General features: G+C 41.0%; 1 protein-coding gene across 2 annotated transcripts in view; it reads right to left on the reverse strand.

Moving 5' to 3' along the window:
- Nucleotides 1-423: 423 nt before the first annotated feature.
- The window catches only part of LOC125325032 (activating transcription factor 7 interacting protein), an 88,569-nt gene continuing 76,990 nt past the window's right edge, over nt 424-12,002 (reverse strand). Inside the window, exons 12-15 of one of the 2 annotated variants that reach the window (XM_048301707.1) lie at nt 10,649-10,825; nt 9,576-9,761; nt 7,173-7,282; nt 424-5,775 (exon numbers count right to left, since the gene is read on the reverse strand). In XM_048301707.1, coding sequence (XP_048157664.1) covers nt 5,359-5,775; nt 7,173-7,282; nt 9,576-9,761; nt 10,649-10,825 — 890 coding nt within the window. In that variant the 3' untranslated portion in view covers nt 424-5,358. Of the gene's footprint in view, nt 5,776-7,172; nt 7,283-9,575; nt 9,762-10,648; nt 10,829-12,002 lie in introns of both variants that reach the window. The other variant, XM_048301706.1, reaches the window with a different exon arrangement.

Raw genomic sequence — 12,002 nt, forward strand, 5'->3', positions numbered from 1 at the left:
GGTGCTCTGAAAAACTCCGGCACTTTGTCCAAAGCCTGTTGCTGAAAGAATGACCATTGTTTCACAAGTCAAACCCGGCCTCCTGGAGGGCAAGGAGAGTAGCACCAGCAACAGGATTTCCATTCCTGTATCCGTCTGGGGCAACTTTGGGGTGCAAGCCACTTGATTCTGTCTGTCCAAGCATTGCAGAAATGCACGGATGGTGACTTTCCTGAAGTTAGAGCATTGCTTTGGTTTTTTCCTTCTGTGAGGGGAACACCATGCTGTTGGCTTGCTGGGACTGACCAAGAGCCAAACCCTTGCTGCTCAATGTTACTTGAGCAAGGTGGCAATACCTCTGAAGAAAAGGAGCAAGCTTTGGGCTCTTTTTTGAGAGAGTTGCCTCCTGAGGTGACAGAAATTAAGCACAGATGACTCAAAATGTTAAAAACCCAGTAGTTTTATTTCAAAGTATAAATTCCAGGCTTGTCAGACAAAACCCCACTACAGTTAACACAGACACACACTAATCTACAGTACATACAAAAATGGGGAAAGCTGGCAACTGCCCAGTTTAAATTGGACATTAAATCAGTCCTACAGTTTTTCTTTTGTATTTACAAGTCCAGCTGCAAAACAAAACAAGAAATCAGTTTTGGAGTTTCCCAACAAAGGATTTTGCACATTTGACTCCTGATAGCCAATAAATTACTAAAGCTGAACAGGAATGCCTGAACAGCTACTACTCAGCTATCTTATTTACAGCTATACCCTATTTATTTAAGACAGCATTTTAAATATATATATGTGTGTGTATATATATATACATACATATATATATGTGTATTGTGTATAAAAGAGAAGAAAAGAATGCTCAGCCTGCTTAATGACAATGAGAAAGAAAGATGCATTTTTAACTTAAAAGGGATGAAAAGGAAAATTAATTGATTTGCTTTCTCCTACCTATCCTTATTTTTTTCCTTCTCCTCTCAGAAGGTGTTTGGAAGGGAATAGATTGTATGGCAGGGCTGGCTTAGTGTCACTTGATCTCCCTCTGATGTTTTCATACAACGCCCACCCCTACCCAAATCAACAAATTAAAAAAATATATATTTAATATATCAAGCTTCTATTTAAAATATCTGCATAGATATTTTTGACAAAAGGAGAATACTCAAAGAGTTTATAAGAAGGCAGAATCACAGCTTGATTTTGTACAGTGTATGCAATACTCATCCTGGGGAATGGCTGTTTAGGGAGCAGGAACAGACATGACCCATCCCTACATCTAATACAAATTTTAATTTACTGTACATTTGAGACAAACAGCATCAAGGAAGAGCCGAAGTGACTGTTTGTTACACTACAAAATGATGTTCAGATCCTACTACTGAGCTCAGTCGTGGTCCCAGTGAAGACTCAGGGTTTTGCCTTTGTTTTCAAAGGAAGCAGGGTAAGACCCCTTAATTTTACAGGGAGAATGTCATGGATGTTTCGTGCTAAAAGCCTTGGGAATGGGTGTCTCAGTGCTTGTGCTCAGTGATCTAACGAGGCCAAGGGCAGCACAAACAATTGCAAGGAGTAAAGTCTGAGACCAACTGCTACTCACAGGGAAGCTGCTGGGAGCATGGAAATAATTGCAGGCTGAAAGATCTGCATCCTTGTGTTTTCTGAAGCTGCCACTGCAGACACAGTACAGATGCTGTACCTGCAGTCTGTCCCTTCCTAGGATTTATGGTTTTGTATCCAATAAACTTTTTTAGACATACAGCAATATAAAGGAGGCCAGTGAAACTGTAACTAGGAGAAATGCAGAACAGCATTTTGCCATCAGCACTCCACAGCAGGGCTCCTCTCCCAAGTAGATGAACTAACTCAAATTACTTTAAACCTGGACATCCAGATGCCCTTGTATCACACAGAGAAAACAACCCAAACCTAAAACACACCAGAAAGTAAATGAGGATGGAAAACACAGCTGTAGCCAGTGCTGTGTTTGCTAAAACATGGGCAAGTCGGTCCAAGGTGGTACTGCTGGAATATCATGTACCCGGAGGCAGCAGCAAAACACAGTCAGGAACAACTTTATACCAAGCTATTGAAAGATGGAAAAACTTGCATGAAGTGCAGAGAAGAAACCAAACCCAACACTTCCACTTAAAAGCCATATAGAAATTTTTAGCATATTTAAAAGTGGATTATTGGACGGCTTCAGCGATTGACTCTTTTCATTAATGAAGAGACCAGTCTAGAAGCACATTATTAACACACCTGTACTGAATGTTGCCAAATATTTTGGTAATACTTTCAAATAAAGTTTTCCAAATGAAACAAATTGTTTCTGATTCATTGTTGCTTGCAGAAATTTAGTTTCTCAGTATCTTTATTCTTTCTGGGAGGTAAAGGATAATGAAACCACCAGCCACTCAACTACATGGGGAAAAGTGCCATGAGGTAGGGAATTAAGCACTACTCCTGTTCTCAAACTCACTGCAGAGATCTGCTCCATGGTGACAGTGACTTCACAAAAATGGCATCGTTCTCTCTTTGAGCATCAGTGATTTAGGGACCAGCTCCCTTGAAGGTCTCCACACCAAACTGGGCATCTCAAAGTCAAGCCATGCTTTATCACGTACTTCACCACCAGTACTTGCTCAAGATACTGAAATCAGACCTTTAACAGCCCTGCTGGGATGAAAAAACAGGGAAGTGATCTTTCACCCTGGAGCTGCAATGTCTTTGGTCAACAATGGTGCCTTGCAAAATCCTGCCAAAATAACGGAACTGCTGCCACACAGACCAAAATGGATCTATTAAGACAGAAGCCAGTTTTTACAATCAGTTCAGTGAAGAACTAAATCTTTACTAAATAAATATGAGTTTTCTTTCTCTAATGATGATGCAGCCCACAAAACCTCCAAATGGAATGACAGACCATCCCTAATAATACCTTCATTGGAGGAAAGAAAACAATTCTAATGCAGGACTTGCACCCCTTGCCTATCCCAAACAAGACAAACCTAAGAACAAGGGAGATCTAAATGCAAACTTAAGCTACAGCAAAGCTCATGTATAGTTTGGGCTGGAATCACAACTAAATAAATGGCATAAGTTCAAGGTTGTATCCTCATGTTTATTTTAACTTTCAAACCATAAAAATTCATAGTACTGATACAGCCAATGGCTCTTTGGTACCACCTCAAAGACACATTAACAAAAAATTGGCAAGGGACTTGATAGCCATTAACTGGAAAGAATTGTTCTAATCTCTACTACAGAACTGTCTTTGTAAGAACCCACATTTAGTCTATTTCCATAGACAGACTAAATACATTATTAAATAATTATTCCTTGAAATAAGCAAACAGAACATTTACTTGAACATAGAAAAATTGAAGGTATTTTTGATTATTGGCACCAGAAATACTGGGACAACTGCAGATCAAAGGAAAGGTTACGTATTTTTCATACAGTGTGAACCTTCTCTGATGACACTTGGATTTAGCCAGAATTTTTGCTTGCCCAAATGGACAGAACTGTTATATTTTTAAATGCAGTTTTCCATACAGAGAATATCCATTACTCACCTGACAGAAGTGACACTCCCAGCTACATGAAGTAGTGCAGTAAACCACACAGAGGTCTACAGTGCCATTTCTATCACTGTAAAATTTCTAAAAAAAGGAACAACTACAGAACCCATAATCTCATAGCATATTTCATGAGCCCTGTTTGGGGATTTAATTTCTCTGACACTTTTCCAATCTTGCTTCACACTTCCAACATGTTGGTTTTGAGAAAGAGAGCATTGAAATGGAAAAATGCAGCTTTGCTATATGATGAAGTGGATTAAAAAAAAAGAAACTGTCCCCTCCAAACTAAATTGTTTGGTTCTGTTGGGCAGCAGTGCCACTGAAAATTGCCAAAATCAAAACCCTCCATGTATTTTCTTATCCAGGTGTATTACAGTTTTGTTCTGCAAACAGCAAGTTTAACATGTCAGTGATAGTGGGGGAGATGCACCAATTTATTATCTCAAAAGCATCATGAAAGCATCTATTAACATTTGCAGGTGGTCTAAAATAGTTTCTAAACTCCCTTGGCTGTGTTTGCTTTCCGCAGAGGCAGGCAGGTGATGGGAGACAGAAGCAGACTGGGAAGCCAACTCCTCCTTTTGTACTTAGCATCCACATGAGTGCAAACAGGTAGAAGCTTTCATGGTGCTGTGCCACAGGGGTTTCTTCTTTGGCTGAACTGCAGCATACAGCTTTCCCAAAAGAACCAGGAAAGGCTCTGGTGGAAAAGAATGTCTGTATACTCAATATTCTTGACAGGACAAAAACAACTACTGAAGAATTACAGTGAGGAAAGGGTTGAATGACACTGCAGATAAGAACAAATTCACCATCAGCAGATGTTACACTTTCTTGTCTTTACAGAAATAATAACTACTGCAGGCCTGGAAAATGAGAAGCACTGATAACGACTGGAAAGGTAAAGGGAAAAAGAACTTCAAGCAAATAAAAGAACAACACAAGGTATCCAGCTACATTTTATTTCTGAAATTATTCTTTAAGGCACAAAATAAATCTAAAAAATAGGGCTGGATGTATGAGGGGAGGGGCAGAGAAATTGTCTGAACTAGTGAGGTCTGAATGCAGTCTTTCCAATCCAGTTTCAGATCTGATCTGGTAATGCTCCCAGGGCGAGTGCGGGAGGATGGTGAAAACAGAGGAGCATTCTTACTTAGAGAGGTAGGAGGTTGTGGGGTGATTTATTATTTTTTTCCACCACCTCCAAATTTACACACATACTGGGCCAGACTCAAGTTCCCTTCCCTCCCCTCAGAGAGCTTATTACAGTTTGTAAGGTAAGACCAGACCGCTCGAGCCTCCAGTACAAAAAGTGAGACCTTGAATCACCCTTCATGTCACAGCCTGTTCACAGAATGGTGGGGGGCAAGAGGCAGATCGTTCTTGCCCTTGTGTTGGTGTCTCAATAGACATTACAGATGTGTACGTTTTGCTTAAGACAAATTGCAATTTACTATTTTGTTTCCACTCTGAAGCAGAATCCCAGGCATTTGGGATGCCCTTGGATAAAGGATAGTAGGTATCTAGGTAGAACACCTGTCATGGAAGGAAAACCAAAATTTTCAAATGGCCCATGACACGAACTATTCAGAAAAAACAGGCTCTTGCTGCAGGGTAAACTTTATTTTTCTTTTGGTTCTGAACTGATGTAGTGTATCACACAACTGTCTAAAATAATCCTGCAGAGTGGATTTAAAGGTGAATTACATGCATGAGATCAACCCCTCCCAAAACTGGGGTAATTCTTGGTAGCAGGACAGGTTTAACGGGTCCAAAGATCTCTAGTTTAACTGCTCTGGGAAGAGATCACATCTGTGGACTGGGGGTCACAGAAGGGTCCAAAGCGTCCATAGACATCCTTAGCCCGGACTGCAAAGTAGTATTTGCTGCCAGACACGAACTGTGTCAGAGTGCATGCCATGGGCAGCGGCAGGGCCTTCACCTCTCCGATCTTCTTCCACTGCGAGGGCATAGTGGCACTGGGGTCCTCGTGGTAGGCGTACAGGTGGTAACTGTCCACAGTGGCACAGCTCCGGTCCACCTCCATCACGCTCCACGACAGCACAATCCCGTTCTGGCTCTGTACCCGGGCCAGCTTCAGCTGTGGTTTTTGAGGCGGAGAAGTGTTGGCAGCTTCGGGGGGCAGACGTGGTGGCTGTGGTGCCTCTGGAAGTGGGGCGGGATGTACGGGGCGTGGTGGCTCCTAAGCAGCATAAGAGCAATAAGGGAAAGGTCAGAGTCTACAGCAATGGAAGGAGGCTTTAATTCAGAATTTCCCAGATAACTGGAAGCAGATGAGCCTGCAATCACCCAGCCATCCCAACTCTCAGTCCTGTGTGCGGAGGCAAGGCAGCAGCAGCAAATGATGAGAAGGGGTGGGACCAAGGATACCATAAATTCTTAAGTTATTCTCATATAAATCCCTAGTTGTGCAAATGATCACTGCCACAGTAATTTCCCTATACCCTCTTTGCTTCCCAGCCAGGAGGAGATGGACTGAACGCTGTGCACTTTACCAGGACTGAGCAGGCAGGTTCACAATGACTTTGAGCCAATCTACATTTGAGCTGCTGTTCCCACATTACCCAACACACCCCAGGCAGGGCATTAAGCTGACAACTCATCATCTTTTCCACAGGTAGGTATTCAGCCACAGAAGGAAGAAAGAATGTGGCACCATTACCCTATCACCTTAAATTGATCACAAAACCTCGGCCTCACCTTCCAGAAAATTTTGAAATAAGGGCACAAATGTGGTTTTTCAGTGATATTTCTTTTTTATACTGCAAAAACAGTCCTACGTCTCTCATATTAGTTAAGATGAATTCAGGAATGTCGTTACCATGCTTCAAGCCTGGGGTCTTTCAGGTTGGAATCTGGGGTAGTTTTTGGCATCTTAAGTGTTCTGTGTAATATTTGCTTCATTTATTCTCATTATTTATCACCGGGGAGTGCATTAAGTTGACGGTGTCTAGACTGAAAGGATGGTAAGCCACCTTCTTGGCAATATATTTACCATTTCAGGGTACCATAAGTAATGTAACTGCCCAACAGTGAGTGTACAGGCAATGTATTTGCAATTAAATTAAATGAGTCAGAGAAAATTCTCAAATTCTTATCAAAGGGGGTTTTAGGTGATGCAGGAGTAATCACCCTCAACATTGACTAAAAACTCTGAAATTTGGGAGTTGGCAACCTTGGGGATTTTGTCTGTACCTTGTTCTCCAACCTCAGTTTTGCAAACCGCTGTACTGAAAAACTGGTCATCCAATTCATAGCCAAAGCATGACTAAACGTTTTACTGCCAGTTCTTCTGTACCCTTGACTCCATGAGTCACCTGCAGACAACTCAAGCACTATTTCTCAGTATGTTCTCCTGGTAATTTGGAGAAGGCCAGGGTGAGCTAACAGATTGCACAGCTTGTACTATTCTGGGCAGGAGTTGCTGTAGCTGGCTAGGTGGTGCCCTGCATGAGAACTGGCTGAGAAGTGTCAACAAGGCATTTCGCTGTTCTGCAGCTCACACTAAGAGCAGCCTGAGAGTCCCAGTGCAGAGACAAGGCTGTACATTGCCTCAGGTGATTTGAACACCCCACTCACAGTGTGCGCTTGCGGCGGTCGATGGTGCACCGTGAGCTGAGGAGCTCCAGAGCCCAGAGCCAGCCCGTTGTTCACCACGTAGGTTGTCTGAGGCATTCGCACTGTCATACCTGCAAGGAGAACAACAAACACTGTGAGTATTCAGTACTTAGGGGCAGCTAAACAGAACATTGGAAGACCAGCCCCTTGGTTCAGCAGCTGAATGAAGCCAAATTTCAGACAGACTCCTCCGGCTGCCAGCGGACTGATGAAGCACTGCACAACAACAAAATCACCTCCCAGCCCCTGAAGCTGTAAAAGTGAGAGAGAGTGAGCGCTTGTGTTTGCAGAAGGGACATAATGTTTGAGGAGATTGACAGCTGGATTGACAATCTCACAGAATCAGATCTGAAACTAGTCAGAATTTACCTGTGAGAATATTATAGTGAGGAGAAGTGTGGGAGATACAGGGAGCTTAAGTATGAAAAGAAAAATTACATCATTTTGGGATTCAGAAAGGAAAAGAGAAATGCTGCTGCAGCACAATGTTATCCACTCAGAAGGCTGTGCTGTGGATGGCACTGAAAGCAAAAAAAGCTAAGTCACTGTCCAAGAAGCTTGTCCTCCCTCACAGAACATCTCTCGTCAGATTCCATGATGGACACTACTCACAGGCATCACCATTTCAGTTGTTCTCAGCAAACTGACCTGCCTGGCACGAATAAATGAGACAGTTTTATAGCCCTGTAACTAACATCCAAAACTCCTGCAAGTTACCAGGTTTTCATTTTATATCACAGCTAATTCTCTTAAGTAACATTTTATCTACTCACTGTTGGACATGTATGTTCTGTGAACTCAAAGCTTTTGCTCATTGTTATGGGTTGCCCAGGGTGTCCTTCCATTTCTGTCTAGAAATACAAGATTTGGGGCAATCTCTACCACACCCTAGTTCCACACTTGTGTGTGACTGAAGCATACTAATACTCCGGAAGACAAGCTCACAGAGCAACGCATTATCGGGAAACCACAGCTATTACATGGCAATTTCTTCTCTCTATAAACACTCATCAAGCTACAGTCCGTAGGGGATGAGTGTCAGAAGTCTGTGTGATCTGCAAGTCCAAGGCAGGGAGCTCAGAGTGCTAAATCTTAATGTTTTTATTATAAAGTGCTAAACACCAGGTAGGTGCCTTACATCTTCTTCCTATTGGAATCTAAGAAGCTGATGAAGCTGTGCAAACCCTGTGGGATAAACAGTCACCTGAGCTGGCTACTTCTCATCTATGAGAATCCAGTAAGATATGCTCGTTTAGTATGACTGTAGTTCTGTCTCAGGAAATTACAACCATCTGAACATGGTCAGAAATGCCTTAATAAGATATAAGATACAAACATAGCATCATTTCTGGATAGGTATACTACTCACTTGAGGCAGAAGTACAAAACTGCAATTTCCAAAACACTTTGGATGGGTTCTCACAGCCAATCTTTCAAAGACAAAGTGCAGCGATCTTAAACCAGAAGCATCTGCTACTGGCACTAAAGGCTGTTGCAATGATAATATAAACCAATACACATCAGTAGCAGCATCACTACCAGGATATCACTAAAGTAGGCTCATACTCAGTGCACTAAAATAGGGAAATTTACGTTGAACACAAAGGTCTTAAAACAACCATAGTGTAGAAATTGTGGGGAGCAAAAGTAGGGCAGTTAAAATCCACCACTTTGTAACAAAATATCATTTAAGTTCTTTATTTTTGGCATCTATTACTCATTTCAGAAAATGAGTTTACTGCTAGAAGAAGGTATCAGTTATGCATTTGCAAGTAAAGGGGAATTTGCCAACATCTCTCCTCAAGGAAACTCAAGCATGTATTAATTTCTGATATATCCAGTGAGAAATTTAATCTCTTCAGGCCTTGAGACAGGAAGGAAATTTGCTGAGCACAGGACATCAGAGATTGTTAAGGAATTACATTAGGATGCCTGATAGAAATGTAACTTTTAGACAGGAAATCAAACAAGATTTTCTACGTAAGTATATTTTAAATTTCCACCATAATAAAAAAATGTTCTTTATCTTTCTCAGAACAGTGGCACATGTCTCATTACCTTCCACTACCTTGTAAAGTATGGGACATGTCAATCACAGATGCTTAACTGGCAGAGCTAGTGCCTGGGATGACTTAAATCCAATTTTTCCTCATTCACATAGCTGCAGGTAGAATTTCTTAGTAGCCTAAGAATTTTCTCAAGTCTATAAGCTGGGGAAAAAAACCCCTAACCTCTCTAACTAGGACCAGTATTGTAAAAAGACCAAACAACAAACCCAAATCAAAAAACTAAATGCCACATCCATCAGGTGGATCATACCAGCTGTGTCACAGTAAGAAGCACATGGAAGGAATCATCCCCTACCTCCAGTCTGTGGCGTGACTGGCCTTAAGCCTGGGCTGGTCATGACCGCTCCTCTTACAGGATTCTGAGCTGGTGGTGCAGGAATAGTGGTATAGACCACCTGATGCTTAGAAGGGGTTCTTGGGATAGGAAGCTTGGGAACAGCTGGAGCCATGGGCTGATGAGTTACATTCACTGTTGTAGAAGCTGAAAAAGACAGAGCACACCATAAACCTGAATTCCATGTCGAAGCCATATGCCTGTTCCAGAGTACACATCTCCTCTGGAAAACTGACTCATCTGAGCCATGTAAAATAAAAACTGTCTCTGTCTGCTTTGGGTAATGCAAGAAAAGTGAAAACAGCCTAAACAGTATTTTCACCTGAAATAATAAAGTCTATATATATACAGCTTCCTAGCTGGAAAGATAAAGATAGTATCTCCCCACTCCCTGCAAAGGTCCTGCATATAAGCACAGTGGGAGAATATAAAATCCACCAAAGAGTCTGCAGAACACAGCAGTCATAAGATAATTCCAGTGCCAACTAATCTTCAACAATCATATACAGAAAAAGAATAAAAGAAAGAAAAAAAGAAGATCTATGTTTCTTTAGAAAGGGGAAAACATAATCACACTACAAAGTAATATTTAAGTAGGGATAGAACTTCAATGTCAGCCTTGCCATTCCCTCTGCCAGAAGAATTAACTGCCAAGTGCATAGGAACAGATGTAGGAGTGATGCTGATAATGTTTTTTCCACCATTACTTAAAGAAGGTACAGGTTTATTCTCCCTCAGTTTTACCAACAACAGTATATTTAATAATTTCCATGACCATCCTTAGCATGATTTCTTCCTCTCCATGGAATTAAATTGATCCTGAATTCTTTCCAAATCAATAGTACTATCTTTCCCCTTTATCAGTTTAAAAGAAAAAAATGTTATGGGAAACTGACTAGAATGAAAGATTATGAAGTGACTCCAACATTCTGAATATTCACTTAAAAAGATTAGCACAATGTAGAACACACAGCAGTCTAATTCAAGAAGAAAAGCAGCCACTGCACTCACACAGTGATGTCAAATGAAATTACCTGTGGGTAATACATGTATGGTGGTCTGTGAAGGGCCACTTGTTGGCACACCTGGCTGCTGTACAGGGCTCGGCTGCAAAGGTGGCAATGGCTGCAGGGGTCGAGTCAAGGGCTGGGTGGGTATGCTCAGTCCTGTCACAGGTACCTGGCTCTGGTTCTGCTTCTGCTTCTTGCCATCTGCTTTAAAATAAATGGAACTTATAGACAATAGCAAACAGAAATTTTCATTTCTGAATCACTGTTTGAAACATCACAGAGTTTTAAAACCCTTTTGTCCCTCTCCCATTTACAGACTGGTGAGGATATTCAAAGCATGACATTTCTCTAACCTTTTTGTTTATGCAAACATATCTGAAGAAAACTCATTCAATTCTCCTCGTCTTCACCACCGCACTCTCTCCCCTGCCCAGACACACTCCACAATGTTTTATTCTATCATCATGAAGTCTGCATATTTCAGTGCAATTTGGAAACCTGAATTCAATGGAACACTATGCCAAAGTCTTTAAAGTTTCTATTAAAAAAAAAAAATCCTAAAACCTTTAAAAGGCCTAAACACTGCAGTACTCAATTAAATTTAGTTCCCTAAAGAAGTCTTGCCTACTTTTGATGTTTCCCTTTGTTCAATCTGTCAGTCCTGTTGCTGCTATTTTGAATTTTCATGATATTTACTTAAAAAAGGTGAAATCACTTTATTATTTATAGAAAACTTTAAAAAGAAAATCTGTTTTATCACACTGACACCCTCCTCGTCATGACTTACTGACTTGTGATACTGACAAATACTGCCTGTGTCTGTAGTTTACCACAGCAATACTTCTTCCTGCTTTAGTTTGTTTGTGACTAGATAAAATATTCATTAGAGTGCAAGTCTGTATCTAATTAAGACTTGGCCCAAGTTGAATAAAGAAGAATTGAGAAGCTTTCATCTGGGTAGTTCAGCTACATTAAATTAGTAATGGGCAGAGGAGGCACCACTGAAGAGCTAAAACACACAAGATAGAAGAGTAGATTTTAAGGGCAGTCACTCAGAAGGATTCTTCCCTAATAAAACTGTACATGCATTAGCCACTAATTTATTAAAAGAGCATAGAATATAAAGAAGAAAATATATAAATACTCATTTTACTCTTGAGAAAATATAACAATATAGTGAGGATCACATAAAAAATGTTCAATTAGGTATACCAACTAGATTTCAAAGCATTAAGAACAGGGCTAATGCCACCATAGCTCAAAATATTAGCAGTTTGAGATTATTTTGATAGTCTCACTGAGCTGTGTTTAACACTAACTACTACAGCTTGAAGTAGCAGTACCCTTCACAAACTGCTGCATGATTCTATGAGACACA

The sequence above is a fragment of the Corvus hawaiiensis genome, chromosome 4 (genome assembly GCF_020740725.1).
Source record: "Corvus hawaiiensis isolate bCorHaw1 chromosome 4, bCorHaw1.pri.cur, whole genome shotgun sequence".
In the NCBI taxonomy this organism is placed as follows: Eukaryota; Metazoa; Chordata; class Aves; order Passeriformes; family Corvidae; genus Corvus; species Corvus hawaiiensis.